The sequence below is a fragment of the Nyctereutes procyonoides genome, unplaced genomic scaffold, assembly GCF_905146905.1.
Source record: "Nyctereutes procyonoides isolate TBG_1078 unplaced genomic scaffold, NYPRO_anot_genome, whole genome shotgun sequence".
Taxonomy (NCBI): domain Eukaryota; kingdom Metazoa; phylum Chordata; class Mammalia; order Carnivora; family Canidae; genus Nyctereutes; species Nyctereutes procyonoides.
This window is the reverse complement of record NW_026575141.1, coordinates 18,185,466-18,207,556: the sequence shown is the minus strand read 5'-3', so window position 1 is coordinate 18,207,556 and position 22,091 is coordinate 18,185,466. Positions and strand designations below refer to the sequence as shown.

At 38.8% G+C, this 22,091-nt stretch overlaps 1 protein-coding gene and 1 pseudogene across 6 annotated transcripts in view; one reads left to right on the top strand and one right to left on the bottom strand.

The window, feature by feature from the left end:
* Positions 1-22,091, bottom strand: part of PPP1R9A (protein phosphatase 1 regulatory subunit 9A) — a 314,579-nt gene that overhangs the window by 10,959 nt on the left and 281,529 nt on the right. For 4 of the 6 annotated variants that reach the window (XM_055307549.1, XM_055307550.1, XM_055307551.1 and 1 more), the window contains 3 exons: positions 13,088-13,175; positions 12,903-12,986; positions 1,103-1,301 (listed from right to left, as the gene is read on the bottom strand). The exons of the other annotated variants lie outside the window; for them this stretch is intronic. In XM_055307549.1, the coding sequence (XP_055163524.1) occupies positions 1,103-1,301; positions 12,903-12,986; positions 13,088-13,175 (371 nt within the window). The remainder of the gene's footprint in view (positions 1-1,102; positions 1,302-12,902; positions 12,987-13,087; positions 13,176-22,091) is intronic. 6 annotated transcript variants of the gene reach the window in all.
* LOC129498256 (non-histone chromosomal protein HMG-17-like) lies at positions 18,478-18,749 on the top strand (annotated as a pseudogene).

Here is a 22,091-nt window from a genome sequence, read left to right as displayed (position 1 = left end):
TTCTGAGGAACTCTAAGCCCTTGGCCAACACCATCATGTTCCATATTCGGCTTCCTTAGGACCTGGACCATTAGTTTTCCATTAGGTCCCCTTGCCATTGGGTTCAATAGGTTGTCAAAAATAACTACATGCCGGAGGCTGGAGAATTCAGTGCCAGATAAGCCCCAAGGTTTGCTAAACTCAGAAATGGAGACTAAATCCAAGCACACGGAGCTAGGCTAGGAGAACATGGAAGCAGGAAAGCATTTAACACGACACACTACTATTTGATATCGTCAACAGACATACCACCCCGAACCCTGTCCAAACCCTGTGAGCTGCTGACCTCAAGAAAAGAGTTAAATTCAAGGCACATTAATCACACATTTCTGTTTGAGAAAGAAAAGCGAACATAGATAAAAGGAGACCAAACAACATGTGAAAGTTAGCCACCATATACGTTTCAATAAAATGTTAGATAAGGTTTGCAGCGTCATGCTGGAAATAACAACCATGCGTTTAAAAACAAACAACACCCATGCAATTATATTTTCTAATTCTGCTAAAGTTAAAGAACTTTGGTGATGACATTATAAGTTTTTCAACATTTAGCTTTGATTTAAAAGTAGAAATAAGTAAGGGTGCTATGTCAGCATTGGTTTGTTTTAAAGAGTTTCATTTAGATATATTGAACACATATTCAGTCCCAAATTTATTTGTTTTCCAGTAAATCTCGAAGAGCACAGTAAAAATAGTCTTGTAATGTAATTTAGAGTGGAATACTTGGTAAACAGATCTATCATACTGTACCATGATTCAAATGCATCTTTCCCAGCATGGCTTAACTGTCAAACTGAGATTAAATAGCAATATGTGAAAAGACAGGCAAATCAAAGATTAACATACAATCTAGAATGGAACAGCATTAAAGAGGGTGATGGTTAAATGAGGCCTTCTTTTTCCCCACACAAGAAATACCATGCATGGTTTATTGCAGTGTTATCACATTGGTTTCTCAGGTCCAGAGTAAACACACAAGTTGAGAATGCTTTCCAAAGACTTTGAAGAGGAGGAAGGATTTGGGGTTTTTCTTGTTTGCTTTTTAAATCCATGTGTTTTCTACCTTGGACCCCTTTTTATCTGAAATTAGAGTTTCAGGAGAAGGCTGAAGGGGACTCATAGGTGAAGGCAGGTCCCTGAAGGAATAGGATCCTTTCCGGCTTTCATTAAACCACGAGAAAGGCATGCACGGTGAGCGCGTGGAGGCCTGAGGCGCCGGAGATGGCTTCAGTTTCCAGTGTTCCAGCCTGCCTCTGAAGATCCTGTTTTATGAAAAAAAAATGCATATTACACAAAGGAAGGGCAAGTCTGACATTTGCTGAACTGAATTCTGAAGGGTCTCTGAATACAGTTCAAAGCAACAGTTTGACAAATTGTTCTACAAGAGAGGAAAAACTTTGCATTTTTGACTAGGATATTAATCTTAGTAGCTATCTTTTTTTGCATCATCAACATTTTCATTTCGCTATTGCCATAGTGAATTCTTATGAAATGTGCTTAATAAGTGGATGTGGGCGAATTAAAACCAGGGAGGGGCATGGTCTTTCTGGAACTGCTATCGGGTTAACCATCACAGCATTCCCCTTATTCGGGTGATATAGCTGTGCCTTACCGCTAGTGACATTAGCTCTTAGCCAGCATTCTTTCCTGGCCTTCTCTGAACTCATGCTTCCAAGAGTCTGGGACTTTACAAAATGTTGTATTTAAATAATTTGGAAATTTCAGGGCTTATGATATTTTAAGCAAAATACACACCTTATTGGTTTTTCATCATAATCTGGGTGCCTTTTCCTAGGAGGAGACCAGAGCTTGTTTGGAGGTCCTAGCAGGGAGCACAGCTACTCGTGTACCTTGACCAAAGAATGGTCCTCCCTTATTGGGGAAGGTCTTCAACTGAGCACAAGGCTTCGAGAGGGACACATTCAGAGTGATGAGGGAAGAAGGGGTCCCGGTGTAGCCAGCTAGTTCGTCCTCACACTTCCTAGGAGGAGGCTGGACTGCAAGTCTCAACACTCTCTTTGGAGGTCCAGGATCTTTTACCTCTTGAGCACAAGGCCTTAGCCCTTCCCTTAGCCTCTATTTCTCTTCTATAAAACGTGGATATTGTAGGTAGCTTATATGTGGTTGTTAAGAATTAAATGAATCTTGGGAAACTGTGAAAGTATAAACAGTTTATGGTTATTATTTATATTTAAAGGAGTCAAAGGCATTTGAGAAGCACAGTTTGAAAGCAGATATTTTTATTTGTGCATGTACTTGCATATTTATATTTACTTCTGGTCAGAAAAAAATAATTATCAAGAGCTGAGGCAGGAATGGGCAGTTATTTCTTTGCATCTTGGAAGAGGTCAATATGTCCAAATGAGATTTGACACAATGCCTATTATTTGTTAGCTGTTGATGTCATGACAACAAAGAGATTCCCTTTCAATGAAAAGTGCCTCCACACTGCAGCTAGAAAACTCATTATCCACATGTATACTGGACTTCAGTCTTCTCACATCTAATTTAAAATATTTTGAAATATTTATACTCTTCAAATATTTTAAAATATATTTCAAATTACATAAACAGTCTAACTCCTAACAGCTTCTGTTTCTTTCCAAAGATTGTTGTGAGACTCAGATGGGACAATAAATGTGAAAGCATCTTGTTAACTGCTTTGCAAAACAATGTACAAATGTAAAGGATTATAAAATTAGTGACCAAAGAGAATGGAGACATCAGTGAAGTTTTGGTAGAATACTGAAATCATAGGTTGGGTGAGTAAAATGGCTGGTCATTTAAAGATTTCAGAATACCTGATGATTATGATGGTGAATTCCTTTTAAAGAAAAACAATAAAGGGGATAGTAAGAATAACAGAGAAAGCCCAATGAGAGATGTGTCAACCTTCAATCTCATCTGAAACTCTAAACTAAACAGTTCTGTATCCTGAAGTCTACTTACTTGCTATTAAAAGATGGGGTGGAGGTCGGGTACGATAACTGAACTTAAGAAATCATGCTAGCAGAGGCAGACTGGTCCCCTGTAAGAAGCACTTTTTATTCCTGGATGGTGGACCAGTGAGGTGTTTCCCAAACAAGTCTGATAAGAATCACCTGGAGCAGCCGCTCAAATACAGATTCTTGGGCACCTGGACTTACTAGAATCTGGGAGAGAAGAGGGGAAGAGTTTGCCTGGAATCTATATGTTAACACATGTCTGAGCTGACTCTTGGAAGTTTTTAGTATCTATATTTATTTCTATTATCCTGAATGCAAATATGAGGTTTCTGGAGAACAGATGACTATTTACTAACAGAAAATCATTGCACAGGCTCCCCATGTCCTAATTTCCTCTTTCCAGAGTGACAGAATGAAAGCCACTTGTCATCTTATACTTGGTCTACATTGTAAGTGAGGCATCTAAAAAATACCAATCTGGATGATTATATAGACAGGGACAAGTAGTGCTGTCCCCACTTCCCCTATGGGAGAAGGAGAGAAATCTTATCTTCTTAATGTCAACAAACTCAACTAGGGAAGGGTCTTAGGTTCTTATCCTTCAGAAAGTAACATATGTCCTAGGGGGAGATAAGACCAGTCTCCAGCTTAATAAGCTTGGGAATGTCTCCATGAAGCTGGGTCTTATCCCCTCTCCCTATCCCACTCTTTGAAAATGAAACCACGCACCTCATGAGAGGTAAATCTCTGCAGTTCTCACTATCTATCCAGTCATAATTTAACTTCTAAGGCTTGACTTTTTTTTTTTTTAAGGCTTGCCTGTTAAGCTTAGGTTCCACAGTCCAGTAAAAAAAAATGCTCAGAAAGCTCTAACCGTGCAGAATCATATGAATATTTTTTTCTGTAGTCCCACATTCTTATGATTGGACATGTTTGAGATAAACTGGGCCTAAGGGTTATTTCCCCAATCAAAGTAGCATAGGAGGTTTTTTTTTTTTTTAAGATTTCCATCCATAATTCAAAAAGTTATAGTAGTTGCTTAAATACATGGCTATTGTTTTAAAGTTTATAAAGAGACCATAATTAATGACATGACTGTCTTGTCCTACTCCCAAGTGAATTTACCTTGTAATAATGCTTTTGGGACAACCACCACCATCCCCATTTTTTTTTTTTAATTAGGCAGGAAATAAGAATTTTGCTGCCTACCTGCTCTCACTCTAATGCCTTACTAGAAAAGGACTTTTAGTTCAAATTCTGACCATGTAACATTTCAAACAAAATCCCAAGACAACATATAATTAAATCCTTTCATGAGAGTCTCACTGCCAGTAAAATAGTCAAGACTAATAATTCCATGAGGACTTTGAACATCTAGCCCCTAAGACAGGTCTCATAATGTGAGTGTGATGAATGACATCACAGAAGCTCAGCTTTGGGTGACACTCAGAGGCTTTCTTCCAGTTTTCTATACAAGATGATGGAAGGACTGGAGGACTTGTCACGTAGAAAGCCAAGAAAGCCCACTTCTAAGGAAACAACCAATGTCCTCACAACTGAGAACCACCATGTCCTGGAGTCCTTTGAAGAGAATTTTCCAGATTTCCAGGAAGTCTCTCTATGCCCCTGCTGAGGCTCTATCCTGAATCCTTCATTTCTTTGTGCAACCTTGACTCCAAAACCCCATGAACCTATGTAACTTCCGTCTGTCTCCTGGTATCCTGAATAGTCAGTATGCTTCCGTTTCCTTGGATCTAGAGTGCATTCATTAAAAAAAAAGCAAACTCTCCATTACTTCATAATTTCAGATCTATCAGCTTACCAGACATGCTTTCTAAAAAAATATCAATTTCCTTTTGGACAATTTGATGTCTTGGGCCTCCACAAGCAGCAGAGAGAATTTACTGACCACTCATCCATCGTCTGTTCACTTGGTGGAGAAATCCATTAACATAACATAAAATTCTTCCTTCCTTCCCTCCTGCTCTCCTCCTTCCTTTTTTCCTTCCTACCCTTCTTCCCTCCCTCTATTGACAGTTTTGACTCTGAGAGCAGATTATATGGTCTGGGATGCATAAGCTTCACAGAGATCCTTAATAACCCCTTGAAAAATCAAGATTGGTAGAAATGAGTGCTTCGTGGATCTTAAAGTAATTCCCAGTGGATCAAAATAGGTATGTGTTTTGTAATTCATCGTTCTTTAACTTGTACACTATCATTTTTGGTAAAAATGGAATTATAAGTCACTGATGTAACTGCTTGTTTTATTGTTAGGAACTGGGAAAAAGAATGGCTTCATTTTTTTTTTTTTTTAAAGAATGGCTTCAAATTAAGTCTGTCGTATTAAATTGTCATGGGTGGGGGCGGTTGAGGTGGGGGTAATCACTGTTTCCTGGCATTTAAATAGTTCATAATTAACAACTTTACAGAGCAGTTAACCCAATTACATGCATCTTTAAACCAATTCGTCCTGGGGTCAGCATCCCAAAATTAAGTTGCTCAGGTAAACATTCCATAGCAGTTTTTTTTTTTTTTTGGTTTGTCTTTGAATACTAGGTTTGTGAAGTATTCAGAACAAATTGAATGTCATCAAGATATAATTAGGAGTTCAGGAACTGCCAGAACAGAAAAAGTATAAGCAGAATATAGAATTCAAGCAGGTAGTTAAGGAGGTTAATTAAAGCAAGTTAGGTGTATTCAGAGGAAGGGCTGCAGACTTCCATTTATTCAAATCAGATGGAAGTCATTCTGTAAGGTTCTAACATCCATCAGGGAGACTGAGGTTGTAAAGCCAACCCCTTCAGAAGGGCCCTTGGAGCTCCTGACAGGTTAACAGCTATGACAAGCAGGTGTCCATCTGCAGTTCAGGCCAACTACCATTGACACATCCTGCTTCGACCCGGAGTTACGGTCCAAACCTCTGATCAATAACCAATAATAGCCCATCTGAAATGGTCACTGTAGAGTTTAACCTTAATTTCTGACAGGGTTCTGGACATGCTACCATGGAATATGGCAACTTGGCACAGCATATATTTTAAGGGGAAGAAATGTGAGAAAGAGCAGGTACAGGAAGGGTTCTCTGGCCTTCCCCATCGCTTCTGAAGCAGATCCTAAGACTCTTATGTGAGAGGTGCCTTTCCTACACCAGGAGGAAAGGAACATCCTTATCTCTGCAGATAGAGGGCCACCAAGAAGAGTCAGAAAGAAGGAACGAATAGGCCTTGCTAAGTTTCCCATTGTTTTAGTTCATGCCCTTTTGTGCTAATACATTTTTCCAAGACTTTCCACTCTTCAACAAACCTAGCATTAAAATGTTCAGGCTTAACCAATTCTTTGGTCTTCATTTCCCAATAAAGGCTCCATCACCCAAAACTTGACGTTAAATAAATCTGTATACTTTTCCCCTGTTAATCTGTCTTCTGTCAATCTCATTTACAGGACTCCAGCTGGAAAACCCAAGAGGGTAAAAAAAAAAAAAGGTATTTTTTGCCTCCTCCACATTCATATGAGATGGAGAAACTGTTCCCTTGATGTGATTTTCAACCACACTGGGAAGGTTGAAAATGAAACAGCAAGATGATTATGTAAATAAAAATTTGGTATTTCAAAACAAAAATGTCAGGTTTAAGAATAATAAATATATCGCTTAGGATTTAAGAACATTTGTATTACCAGAAATCTGAGGGAGAAGTTTGTCTATTGATTCTATTTTAATATTTTTAACTGGTTAAGATTTAAAATAACCAAAATTGATAAGGGCACTGGATATTTACAGTCACTATGTCACCATTTTAATCCACCATATTTTCGAGAGTTTTTTTTCCAAGTGGAAAAGTATTGATGTGTTAGGAATGTAAGTTTGTCAGGTTTCAAGGGGAAGTACTTAAAAAGAAAACTGAATAGATTATAAATTTATAAATGTAGTTTTCTAAAAACAGGACAGGGCAGCCCGGGTGGCTCAGCAGTTTAGCGCCGTCTTCAGTCCAGGGCGTGATCCTGGAGACCCGGGATCGAGTCCCATGTCAGGCTCCCTGCATGGAGCCTGCTTCTCCCTCTGCCTGTGTCTCTGCCTCTCTCTCTCTCTCATGAATAAATAAATAAAAATCTTAAAAAAAAACGATTAAAAAAATAAAAACAGGACAATTACAGGGGTAAAAAGTCTGCTCCACTAAGGCTAAGCTTGCAGTATTCAAAGGTCTCTATAAAAGTGATTGCTTTTATTTTCTATAAAATTTTACTAGATGTGTAAACAAAACAACAAGATTTATAAGATGAACTGAAACTCAAAAAAAAAAAAGATAGGTTTTAAACCGGAGACTTTAATAAATTACTTTTCATTTATAATCTTAATGATTATCTTTTTAAGGATAAAGCAACATTTAGGCATTTAATGTTTGGGCACTAAAAATATCAAGCAAAGGGGAAAACCTGTAGAAGTTATATTGTCAAAGCTAAGCACTCCACAGGGGCTTTACTGAATTTTCATCATCATTGTTCATGCCTTAAACACTTGTTTTGAAACTTGCCAGGTTGAAATTATTTCGCCATTCTCTAATGGCCATTCTCCTCTGGCCATTTACAATTGCATTTTTGTTTCCTGTTTTTTAAAATCACTCTTTTTAAAAGAGAAATTTTGGCTCCTTCCTGAGATGTCATTGTGGGTCAAGTTTTGAGATGTTTTTCTCTTCAGGCATACATGACAGTATTGTTAAAGATGTTTTTAAGTACCAATGTTACTTTTTGCTTTATCTTATTTTTCCCTATCCAATTTGCCTTTAAAATAAATCCTATTGTTATATCTTTTGTACCTCTCTGTATAAACAAATTATATTGGGAACGCAGAGGAGTAGATACAGATTTAAAAAACAATAGAGAAACAAGAGTCCATGTATTGTGATGAGCACGGAGTAATGTATAGAAATGGTTGAATCATCATATTGTATACCTGAAGCTAATACTGTATATTAATTATATTTCAATAAAAAAAGTAAAAAAAAGAATAAACAAACATGAAACCATGCCAATTTATAGATCAATGGAATGAGTTAGAACTCAAAAGAGGATGTTTTTCTTTTTCTTTTTAAAATTTTTATTTATTTATTTATGATAGTCACAGAGAGAGAGAGAGAGAGAGAGAGAGAGAGAGAGAGGCAGAGACACAGGCAGAGGGAGAAGCAGGCTCCATGCACCGGGAGCCCAATGTGGGATTTGATCCCGGGTCTCCAGGATCGCGCCCTGGGCCAAAGGCAGGCGCTAAACCGCTGCGCCACCCAGGGATTCCAAGAGAATGTTTTTCATAGAATCATATGGATCAACACTGTCCAATAGAAATATAATACAAACTACAAATATAAGTTTTTGATAACCACATCAAAAGGGGTAAAATTAATTTATATTTTATTTAACCCCAAATATTCTAAATACTATTTCCACATGTCATCGGTATTACAAAATTTTTAATAAGATATTTCACTTTTTTTTTTTAACAACAGAAATTTATTTTCTTACAGTTAAAGCTGGAAGCCTCAGTTCAGGGTGTCAGCAGAGTTGGTTTATCCTGAGGCCTCTCTCTTTGGTTTGCAGATGGCCACATTCTCTCTGTGAGCACATCCCTGGTATCATTCTCTCATTTTATAAAGACACTAGTCCCATTGGAATAGGTCCCCAATTGACTAGGACCTCACTTAATCTTGATTATCTCCTTAAAACCCTTATCTTCAAATACAGTTACACTGGGGGGGTTAAGGCTTCCACATATTGATTGGGGCAGGAACACAACCCAGCCCGTAACACCAAAGTTTGCTGTACCGTGTCTAAGAGAGTATAAGGTCTAGAGTGGTGGTTCTCAAAACGGTCTAACGGTCTAACGGTCAGCATCACCTGGGAACGTATTAGAAATACTAATTTGGGGGGGTCTGCCCCACATCTAATGAATCACAAACTCAGGATGCGGCCCCAACAACTTGTTTCAACAAACCTTCCAGATGATTTTGATACAGACTAAAGCTTGAATACTACTTGGTCCTATATCCTAGTGAATGTGATGTGGTAGAAAAAGGTATTGAAAAAAAATCTTCATAGCAGCCACGGAAGGGATGATATCATGAAATCTGTTTTATATATGAAGAGACAGAGGTACAGTTCCATAACTGAGTTGCCCAAGGCCATACATTACTGCACCATAGAGGCAGCAGTAGGACCCAGGTCTGATTTAGCGCCAAGACGGTCAACTCTTCCTACCAATCTCCTCTGATACATACAATTCTACAAATCACAATAGTGGTCTCCATAGGGCAGCTCTTTTGACAGTTTTGAATGTGACCAAGCCCATTTACACATCAATTATCAATCAAATTATTACTTTTTTCCAAACAAAAATTTCTATCTAGCCATGACTTCATGATCAAAATAGTAATTAATAAACAGAGCACAAGTCATTAAAATTAATTTAGGACTTCATGTTTATAGTTGAGAATTGGATGCAGAGAAATTTGACTACATCCTTAGAACACTGTGGAAGAAATCAATGAACATAAATTTAGCATACTGAGTCTTTGAAATCCTGCATGCATTTTCTCCTAAAACACATCTCAATATGGACTAGCTGCATTTCTAATGCTCCATGGCCACATTTGACTAGAGGCTACCATATTGCATAGTACAGACAGAAAGGGCTAGGAGTTAGAGACAGTGTAGTTTTAATCCATCTAACTACTATTATTATTTTTAAATTCTAATTATTTTTTAGTGGGAAACCAAGGTCTAAGAAATTCGGAACCTTACCTATGGCAAAGTCAGGATGAATACTTGGATTCTGGCACAGTGCTTTTCCCACAGTTCACACTTTTAAGCGGAATGCAAATTCACCTCCACCAAGGAGTACCATCTCCCTTCCTGTTGTTTTCCCACACACCACCATCTAAGCTTGTTCTGAGATACATATGACTGCTCACATGGTTTTCCCTTCTGCCACTCAACTGGGTGCTTCTCCCACAGAGCTCCAAAGTAGGTACTCCACTGACCATCAGTGGCAACTTACTCTATAATTAGGAATAGTATTTTATTTTACTCTTTGGTGTGAACAAGCTCTGACTATGAGCTCTTTCCGGTTTTTCTTATCTGCTGTGCTGTGCTGCCTGTTTAAATCAGAATGTTCTCTGAGCACATACTGGGAAAAGGTTAGAACTGAGCCATATTTTGGGGGGTTTGTTATACTTATTTAACCTCACCTATTTTTTTCACGTTGGTCGTGTATTTGAGTCATTGTATCTCCACAAGGAATACAATAAAAGTAAACTCTTTAACTCTTGAGGAAGGGAAAAAACAAAAAACAAGACAGAATTTAGCAAAGCTCTCCTCTGGCCTCTTTAAAGTCCAGCAGCCTCAGGCTATAACTAATTGAATGACCTCATCAGATTTTTATAGCCTAATAATGAAAAGCCTAAGAGATAAGATTAGGGACTCAATCCATGAATCACTCCCCCTTTTTCCTGGGAAAGCTTCACAGAGGTGATGAGTTTATTCTTGGTCTTCTACAGCTGCAGTGGGACCCTCAAGCGGATGGTGCTTGCCACCCACTTCCCTTCAGGGGCCCTGTGAACCTAACTCGATCGCATTAAGCCCCTACTGGGCAATAACTCTGTTTTCTAGCATATGTTTTAAAAGGTTCTGGGCCCATTATCAATTTACAGAGGAGAACAGAGGCTGTTGTTAGATTTGATTAGTGTTAACCAACTCTTGTGATAGCTCAAAACATTATTTTGTGAAACAGAAAACGTCCCTTTTCTTCCCTCATTCTTCTATTGTTGCAATTACATGAATTTCCTTCAGTTCTGGTCAAAATTCTACTATAATTACGAATAATTATAAAATTATGATTCCAATGGAAAACTATTTTGTAGCACTGGTGCATGTGGAAATAACTCGTGACCACTGAAGCAGAAGGACTCCAGAGTTAGTATTTTAAAAATCCTGAGCCAGCTGGCTGCTGGTTCAAAAGCTGGCATTAGCTGTGGTGACGGCCCACCCTCGACTCCCCATGGATGGCCTAGGGTCAGGTGCACACTCACCAACAGAATAAAGATTTGCTTGCTTTTCACCTGGAATTTGTAAAGGGAGGTGATACCCTCTGGCTACTATGATGAAATTCAGCCAAACCTCCCCACTGCTGGGTGCTTTGCTTACATCCGTTTCAGGGTGGAGCCTCAAGGTGGGAGGAAGTGACTGCCTCAGAAATCCAGGGACCAAGAGGAGGGCCATGTTACTACAGAAGTGTCTCAGCTTCTGTCCTGCTGTATATCTGGGAATCTCTCTCTCCCTGAACGAGTTTCACTTTTTATTATTATTATTTTTAATCCCGAGTATAAACTTGATAGTTTCCTATTCTTAATTTTCAGGTACGACGTAGACTGTTTTATATTTCTCACTTCAAAACCAGACGAAATTAAATTGCTTTTGAGTTGCATCATGGACTTCTATTTCCTGAGACCAGTGTCCTCAATATAAACAGCGCTTTCTACCCTTTCTCCATTGTACAGGATTAAACAACAACAATGAGGACAACAGACTTTCACAGTTAATTTGGGAATCCTCTCTTCCTATCTCTGACCCCACTCTCCTATAATTCCAGGAAGAAGGTACAATTTCTTACCAAGTTGTATGCCAGAAAAGAGAAAAAGAAGAAAAACTGCAGAGAACAACCTATAAAATGGATTGGGGGTCCCCAAATGATTTTACGATTTTTTATTGTTAGCATTCTGTTTCTTCTTTAGTCTACGCTGTTGAAATGACCCTCCAGTTTCAAGAGATTTCCACATCATTAGATGCATAAACAACTGGAGGGGAGGTGTTGTGTTGGAAAGGTATCTAGACAGAGGAGGCACAAGCCCTGCTGCATTAACTGCCTGCTGCATAATCGTGGGCAAATCAATTAAATTCCATGAAGGGGAGTTTCTTAATAAAGTATTGTTATCTGCCCTCCCAAACTTATAAGGATCAAATAAAGTGATAAATGTAAAACTGGTCTGTAACTTGACAGTAATAATGATAGAGAATTGCTATCTTTATTATTATTTTTAAATACCTCCTATGTGCCCGGTACCATTTGACATGCTTTGTATGAAAACTTACTTAATCCTTACATTAAAGTTATTAGGTAGATACTGTTATCTACCCTTATTTCACATATGGAGATGAAAGCAAACAGGTTAAAGAAGTTGTCCACAATTTTAAAGGTAAGAACTGGGAGAGCCCTGATCCAAACCCAGGCAGTCAAGCTCCATGCTTTGTTGTCTTCTGATATAAATCTAAACTTTAAAATTATGTAATCTCAGAATAAAACTGGGAAAACTTGACAGCATGCAGTGCAAAGCTCATTTCTCTATGGGGAAGTCTTTACTGAACAGTAAGAATAGCTGGTAGAGCCTGAAGAAAATCAGTTAAACAGCTGAGTCCAGCAAGAGATGATGGTCCTTCTTACACATGGACAGAATAGTCCTGAAAACCAACAAGGTATTTAAATGTAAAATTACCCTTTCAGACATAACAAAAAAGAGGACATTACTATTGTGGGTAGCCAGGCAAAACCCCTGAAATATGCCTCATTAACATATCACATAGATCTATTTATATTGTGTTTAGATAAACATTTATTGTTTATTAAAAATTTTTTTTAGATAAACATTTATTGAAACTATTCATGTGACCATAATTTTGCAATTAAGCCAGTGAATATACTCAAGGCCAGTATAGGCTAAAACTGGGGTAGAAAAATATAAACTGTTGTGCAATTTCTCTTTCATCTCTCCTCTAGGTGGATCACTTTGGCTCATAGATACTGACCACTGACTTTGGTTAACCATGGCGGCAGTGGGAGGTGGGGAGGGGGGGCAGAAAGTTTAGATCATCCACCCATACCTGCTACCCGGAGAAAACCTATTGGCTTCTTTTTCTTTTTCTTTCCATTTCTTTCCTTTGTTGGAATTCCTTCGCAAAGGTGCCCTATAATGACAACACACAGTTAGAAAGGGGAAAATGATATTTTTCTCTTTTAATCCTTTTCTTTTATAGAGGGCTTATTTTTTACATCATGTAATGCTTACCCCAGATCCACAAACTTGCGCTTAATTTTTCCTCCTTGCACCACCAATGAACTGGATGCCCTTAGTGATCTGGGACCCTTGGCACCATCTAGGGTATACACACATGTGAAAAAGACCAATTATTATTCTTTTTAAAGCCATGAATCAAAAGTCAGTGCATCTCTGAATCTAAGGACTTTATCTCAATTCCAGAGTGTAAAAGAAAATAATGGATGCCTTTTTTTTTTTTAAGCCACAGGAAACACAGATATGTTGAGGAACATTCAGTTAAGCCAGGAGAGGTCCTGCTGAAGAGAGCCCCCAAACTCATCACAAACAGTTTTAGCTTCAAATATACCGGAATGAGCAAAATAAGCAAGAATAAACACTATCAAATAATTCTTTACATTCAAAGCAGGGACCGACGTGACTTTCCTTTTGTTCCTTCTCTGGCTCCAACTCTTTGTTTCAAATGCCCAGGCTCTGTCCTCCACACCTGTCCTCCCTTTGGGCTTTGGTGCCTTCTGACAGGAACCCAGCCCACTTCCCCCGTACCTCCCAAGTCCAGTAGAGAAAGTCACCCCTGAGTGTCTGGAGATTTAGGGGAGAAAGTGAGAGTCAAAGCTTTCTCTTCTGGTCTCTCCTTTGCTAATGGCCTGTGGCCAGTCCTGGGACAGAGGAGGGCAGAGCATGGAGAAGACTTCTTAAGCTGGGGCTCAGCTATAAAACATATCTTTGAAAGGCTCCTCTCAGAAGTTGGGTTGGAATACAACTTGGCTGGCCTTCTGTGATGTGGAAGATGCCAAAATTTCCCGTGTCTGGAGCTGATTGATCTTTGCCTCTTTGAGTTACACTGGTTCTCAAGGGCAGCAGCTGCTGGGGGATGGGAACACTCAAAATGATACCAAAAAGACCAATCAGAGGAGAGACTTTGAGAATGGAGTTCAATGTCAAATGTAGGAGCTAGATTCCACGGGTAGCACTTAATTCCTCCCTGGACATGGTAGATAATTCCTAAGGCTCTACCTGGAACTATTTTGCAAAGGATGTTTTCCAGTGTTATGTTTCAGCATATCCAGTTATCTGAGATGATTAACAAAGGGTGTTTTAAATTTGATGCATATTTGTGCACGAAACTACTTCCTAATAGTCTGTTGGTGTCTGTCTCCATCTTTGTAAAATTAAAAATATTCCAGCAACTTTCTGGCATGGAATGAAGAGAGAATAGTGCTCCTACAGAAGTGTTTAATTAACCTTACTAATTAACTTTGCTTGTAATTGTATTTCAGGATAAACTTCTAAATACACACACAAAACATGAAGTGCACACACAATTCTTATTTAGGAGTTTATGTTCAAAGCTCTGAAGAAGCAGCACAGGATGTTTACAAACTCTCTAAGGATTTTTAGCAATGGACTCTTCAGAGTTTTAGTTAATGACACTCGGATTACAATAATCAATCCCTTGGAATGTACATAATGAAATACAAGAGTCAGAAATACATCCATGTCAAAATCTACTTCTAACCTCAGATATTTATTATGGATATTTGCATCATTATGCTGGGTAACTGAATTAAATAGTCACAGATGTGAGGCATACACATAAAGAAAATCCACAGACATGGCACAAACGCCTTCTGAGGTGATTTTGCTAATGGACATTAAAAAAAAAGAAAAAAAGAAGCAGGATTTCGATTTTCTTAATAGAACACGAAGAAAAAGTGCCGGATTCCTCCAAATCAATCCTAAAGCAACTCTTAATGGCTAGGACTGTGCAAAGTTTAAAAGGAGACTGCCTAATTATTTTCTGAATTAGAGGTAGTGAGGCAATGTTTTAATGAGTGGTGAGAGGACCAGATGAGACAATGTACATGGAAACACTGTGTAACCTCTTAGTGTCTCAGTAATTTGGACTTCTTCGGACTGAAAGCCTGATTCTGTCCATTACAGAGCCTGCTGCTAGGCAACCTCACATCATTATCTCACACATTTGCCAAAGTGTGTTCCAAGGAACACTTAAATGAATGCTTTCAAAAGGCTGAAGAGGCAAGATTAAGTAATGATGCACTTCCCTATTTTAAATCAATCAAATCCATCCTTAATGCACATTAGAACTTCCAGTCTGCACAAAAACCAACAATGGATTGGTATGATTTTAGGAAAAGAAAAAAAAGTGACTTGTTTTTGTTTATTTATTTAGCTTTATGCAAAATTTCCATGGGGCTCTTTGAAATCTCTCCAACACTACCTTCGGGAGCAGTCAGAAGTTGGAGCCCTTGGGTTGGGTGCGGCAGCTTCCAGCTTTGGCAACCTGGCCCTCAGTCTGAAAGGCAGCGAATGGTCTCCTGACGGCTACGTGTGCTGGCTTCTTCCAGTACTGCATTCTCCTTCCTTTCAGGGGCTCCAGACTCTTGACCTCTTCCTTTCCTTTGGGGCCTTCCAACTCTGCCCCTAGCCCAGCTTCTCTCCTGAGCTCATGACCTTCTTCATTAAAAACCTGAGCTAATTGTCTTCACCCCATGATACTTCTGACTTCTCAGTTTCTACAAATGACAGGGGCCATATTTCCTGAGGCTAGAGACGCCATGGTCAGTGTTGACCTCCTCACTTTCTTCCCCTGTATTGAGGCAGCAGAAATTTCATGGGCTCCTGTGTTGCTCTTTCCCTCATTGGCTACTGCTCCTTCGAGGTCATCCTTCCCTGTGTCTCCTGACTCATCTTGCCCACATCTCTTGTTTTTTCCTTTTTATTCCTCTGATCAAACATCTGGAGTTGCCTGGTAATATGGTGAGGTATCTAAGGCACTTAAATTTTAGAGCTAATGACTTAACCTTCTTTTCCATTTTATTGAAACCATTTAACCTGCATTAGCCAATTGCTTCAGGCAGGCTGGGCAGCCCCATTCCTTTCAACCCATCTCATGTGTAGCCCATCCCTGCTAATGCCAGCTCCATGCCTGATCTGCCTTCCTTGGCCACCCTTCTTCCCCTCAAATCCTTCAATGGTCACTTGAACTGTACATTCTTTGTCGTCTTTATTTACCAATTTCAGCTGGATATAACCTCTCCCCTCCTCTGAACAATGCTAAAATTTATTATTTCTACACATATAAGGGCTTGATGCAATACATCTGTAAAGATTTTGCAAAGCCAGGTTCTACTTGCCAGGATATTAATTCCTGAAGCATGGTCTGTGTCAGACAATAGGTGCTAATAGCCACATGTAAACTTAGAATAATCATCTCTAGAGATCACAATTAGAAAACTGATAGTGCTTATAGTGCTTAATTCACTCTTCCTAACCTTGTCTGGACAAAGGCCTACTGCTATGGAATTCTAGGACCAAAACATTTATTAGGCTACTCAAAGAACAAGCATGAGAAAAATATTTTCATGCCTTCTACTGTCATATGACTTGTTTTACAAATCTCTGGGAATAATCTTACATGTCCTCTTACTTTAACTGAAATGGGGTTAGATGTTTATCACTTATCCAGTTACAATGGGACTCTTTCTACCCTACTTTCCACTGAGTCCCTCAACTATGACAACAAAATGAGGATTCAAGAATGTGGTATTGATGCAATTTAGAAAACACCCAACTTCAATTAGTTGTTCAATAATACCAGCACGTTGTTAGCCTTGAAATTGCAGTCAAATACAGCTTGTTACTTAATTATTATCTTGTAGTAATGTAATAGACCAAAAATAATAGTATATTACTTAAAAACATCCAAATAAATGGCAACCAGGGACTAAGACATTTTCAGAATTTTTCCAGCAATGATGTGTAGAAGGAAATAAACACCTAGGCCAGGGATCAGAAAGCTTTTTCTATAAAGGGTCAGACAGCAAATATTTTAGGTTTCTGGGCTATACAATTTCTGTCACATCTCCTCAACTCTGCTTATTGTGGCATGAGAGTAGACAGTGTATAGCTAAATGAGTATGGCTGTGCTCCAATAAGACTTTATTTTTAAAAACACGTGGGGGCCAGATTTGGTTTGATGACCTACATTGGTTATCTGGAGAGACATGCCTGGTAATTTATCCAAGAAACTTCTGAAGCATCAATTATATGCCATACTCTTTGCTGGGGAGCAAGAATATAAAGATGAAAGAGATAAATGAGAAAACTGGTTCATTCTTGACAACTAAATCACTTATCATGCACAAAGTGATAGAAACAGAAGTAACAATGTAAAACTTTCTGTGGGACCGAAAGAAGAGAAGAGAAGAGAAGAGAAGAGAAGAGAAGAGAAGAGAAGAGAAGAGAAGAGAAGAATTCACTCTCCCTGGGAATGTGGAGAGTGTATTAAGAGTCCACTAAAGGAGGTGAGGTTTGATCTGGGTTTGGAGAAAAACACAATTTCCCTGGAGTTCAGTGTTAGGCAAGAACATAAACATGAGGTCTTGCTGAACCTCATTCTAGTTCCTTTACCGATAAGCCAATGAGTTATAAGAACCTCACACGCGAACACACACACCAACACACGGAGGGAAATAAGGTTAACTAAACCTGACCTCTGTTGAGCACAGCTCTTAATAGATAAGTCCCACATAGTCAGGGACTCAAGAATTTTACAGAATGTTATTCCTCAAATTGGATTTTGAGGATAATGAAGGTAGATCCAGCTATGTTAATCCATATTGTATCGGCCCCTACAGTGTCATAACATTTTAATGATACTGAGGTCCATTTCTTGCGAAGTAGGGAGGGAGAATCTTTGAGGAACACAAAAGTGCCCAAGTGCCAGTGGTGGTGCAGTGAAATGGGCCATTTGTTAGTCAGACCAGCATAAAGACCATACTGCATATACACATCGGTAACTTTAATTTTACACTCACTGAGCAACTTTCTGATTTAGAAAACAACCAGAGGAGCGAGAAGAGAACATATTAAGGAGGTTGGTTATTATGTCAGCTGTACCTCCCAAAGTACATCAGAAAATTAGTATTCTGGTTTCGAAATTAGTATTTTCTCAGTTAGAACAGCAAGAACCACCCATTCTGAACTTGATAAAATCTGAATGTATTATTTAGTTTCTGGATGTAGAAAACCAAAAACTAGACCTTTGACTTTCAAGGTACCTACTGGTAACAGGATGCTGTCTGAGAGCCAGTTAAGAGAAGGTCTCTTTGATGTCTTTCCAGGTGTAACAGAGCCTGAGACTGGAAGGCAACAGAGAATAGGGCCTTCCCAGTCATTGATGGTGGGGTGTCAGAGACAAGATCTGTCACAAAACACACCAGCAAAACAAACCTGAGAGAGAGAGAGAGAGAGAGAGAGAGAGAGAGAGAGAGAGAGAGAGAGAGAAAAGAAGAGGGGAGAACAACCCCCGGACCGGCCAAAGCCCATGTGTCGCTGCATCCCTGCGTCCAGCGCTTACGTCCCGCCGCTGTCGCCACCATGCCCAAGAGAAAGGCTGAAGGGGATGCTAAAGGAGATAAAGCCAAGGTGAAGGATGAGCCACAGAGAAGATCTGCAAGGTTATCTGCTAAACCTGCTCCTCCAAAGCCAGAGCCCAAGCCTAAAAAGGCCCCTGCAAAGAAGGGAGAGGAGGGGGGGAAAGAGGGGAAAGCTGATTGATGCTGGCAAGGGTGGAAAGAACCCTTCAGAGAATGGAGATGCCAAAACAGACCAGGCACAGAAAGCTGAAGGTGCTGGAGATGCCAAGTGAAGTGTGTGCATTTTTGATAACTGTGCACTTCTGGTGACTGTACAGTTTGAAGTACTATTTTTTATCAAGCTTTATAAAAATGCAGAATTTTGTTTTACTTTTTTTTTAATAAGCTATGTTGTTAGCACTTGGAACACTTCATTGTTGTTTTGGGGGAAGGGCATATGTCACTAACAGAATATCTCTGAAGATAGATTGATAACAAGGGGAAACTTCCTCTTGGCTCCCAGGAGGAGGGATTCCTTGATGTTGACACACATGAGCCACCTTGGTGGTGTGGAAAAACAAGAATTCATTTTTTTATGCCCTCTTCTCCATCTTTGCTTCAACATAGACTTGACTCCCTTAAGCCCAGAGACCTGTTGGAACCTGACCCCAAGAGATGGTTCCCAGTATGTCAGGCAATCTGGACTTTACAGTGTCACCACTGAGATGGTGTCCCTCAAAAGAGTTCCTTTTTTTTTTTTAGCTTGCGGATCTTCCGATTGATAATTCTGCCATTTTCATTTCATTTCCTGAAAGTCAGGGTCTGCTTGTGAAAAGTCGTTAAACAATATGCTAAATGTGAACTGTCAATCCTCACTCTAAACTTTCCCTGTTCAGAGCATCACATGAAGACTTCACTGGGTTTTATAGTGGCTTTCTGATTTTGGTAGTCCATTGAAGAAGGGAGTTTGAAAGTTGTTGCATACTGTTAACGATCATCTGCCCATGTCCTGCCTGAAATACCATGATTGTTTATGAAAAGTATCTTTAATAAAGCTGGATACAGTTTGGTTTGGAAAAACGAGAGAGAGAGAGAGAGAGAGAGAGAGAGAGAGAGAGAGAGAGGAGGCAGACAGACTAGTCAGCAAACTCCTTGAGGGAAAAGATGGAATCTTGTCAATCATTATACATTGAGCCTTTAGCACAAGGCCTGACACAGAGCAGTTGCTCAATAACTATTTGTGTAACAAATACATAAATGAATGGATTAATGTCAATGAACACAGAAGGCAATGAAAACTCTTCAAGGTTGGAAACTTCTTATTGGGGGAAGAAAAGACTGTGAGGCACTGCTTTTATCTGATCATAGTAGGTAACGGTGGTTATTGTACTAGTAACTGACTATTGACAAAGTTAATACTTTATCAAAGCTCAATTAACTGCCTCTTCCTTGTTACCCGGAGGCACAACTGGCCCCAGAAGACTTTAGAGGGGAAAGCCCAAGTACTTGGTTTCTGGAGAAGAAGCTACCCATCTCTCATCTTGTTTTCTATTTACTTCTACTGAGAACTTAATCCCAAAAAAGGAAGAGTAGCAAACTAGGGAGGCATTTGGGAAAGGATGGAATTCTCACATTTGACTCCTACATTACTACTAGTAGACTGTAGAGAACAATCCAAATCAATGTACTACTTCTCCCATCTGAGAGGAAATATCTGCTGACTTTAAAGAATCACTAAAAAACAAATAGAAGTAAAGGTACCAATCTAGACAACATTTAGCCACTTAAAAAAATTCGGGAGTGATATTTCATGTGTGAGTGATACACACTCCTTGACTGCAGTGTAATTTCTCTCAGATAGCTAGTTATGCCTGATAAACTCAAACAGTAGACCAGAAAATATTAACCCACAGTTCCAAAATACATGAGTCTGTTGTTTTGTCTCCTTATGGACCAATTAAGGTCTACAGAGATTATAGAGGGATTGCCACAAGTGTATTTCTATGAAAGTGTTATTAAAATCCATAGTTTGGGTTAATAAATGAGAGTTTGAAAGCAGGCAAAAATCATCATGCCAAGTCCTCCACCAACTTGAGAACTATCTTTGATGAGTTAGCAGGCTTGACATATTTTCTTTTGCTCCTACTAGTATTTTTTTTAAACTTTCTAAGTACCTAATTTTTACTCCCAAGCTTCTAGAACAGCTGTTTTTAGAACCAGTCTGTGGAAGATAATTCCAGCAATCAATAGGCTCAGGAAAGGAAACCAAAGGGAAAAGATCAGAAATAAAGCAATGGTGCTTATCAAGAGTTAAAAAGATTGACCCCCCAAACAAATGTATTTCTAGTTCACAATGTATTTTTAGAAAGATTATAATTTTTGATCTGGTAGAGACAGATGAGTATGCACTTTTAAAAAATACAGTCATGTACAATCACACTTGCAACGTATGAGTGTATCCCACACCACTGCTGGCACTAGTTGGAATTGTTTAAAAGTTTTGGCAATCTAGTGGGTATCTGATTTAAATGATCATTTCTCTGATCTTTGGTGAGGTGGATCATCTTTTCCTATAAGTAATGTGAATTTTCTCTTCAGTGAACCAATGGTTTATTTTCTTTGCCAATTTTGGACTTTTTAAAAATTCTTTGAAGCTACTTGTATATTAAAGTCTATCATTTAACTTTCTGTATGGGGTCCTTCAATATGCTTACTGACTACTGTAACCAAGAGTATTTATCAGATAGTTGTAGAGTATAAAGAAAATCCTATAAAACAAACACCCATTTCATTTATCTCCCCAACCCTCACCACAGTTTATACTTACGAAGTCCCCAGTATGTCCTTCCCCATTTCAGTTCCTGGACACTCCCCACCAAGTAACTGACTTTTGTCATTCCCACTTACAACCTCAACATTTTGTTTGTATCTTTAAGAAATTTACTAATTTTTTTTAGCACTATCTAAATAGAATCATGGGTATTCTTCTGCAATTTGGTTTATCCTCTTAATGCTTACTCCAGAGATTCACCCCTGTTGTCATCTTTCAGTATGATTTATTCATTTCGTGCTGCAGGGATTCATCATATGAATATAATACGATTGATTTAACCATTCTACTAGTGATTATTCTAGTAATCAGCAGTTTTTAGGTTTTCCCAGTTTTTTTTTTTATCACACAGTAGGGCTTCAATGAATACCCTTGTACAAGATTCTTAGTAGGCAATTGACCTGCCTGGGCCATAGGGCATGCACACTTTCAACTTCACTAACTCAATGCCAAATTGTTTCCAAAGAGCTTGCCCCAATTTAAACTTCCACCAGCACAATGAAAATTCTTCAGTCTCTGGGTGTATCACATAGCTTCCAGCATTTGGTAACATCAGACTACCTGGTTAAGTTAGGTGGGTATTTCATCTGGTTTACCTCATACTTTCCTGATTACTTATGCAGTGGAACACCTTTCATAAATATTTTGGCCTTTTGGCTTTCATTGTCTATGAAGTACCTGTTCAGGACATTATATATTAGCTATCATATTATTTGTCTTTTCTAAGTAATTTATACAAGCTATTTACATAATGTAGATGCTAACGCTACATTACTTACACAGGTAGTAAATGGCTTCTATTTTG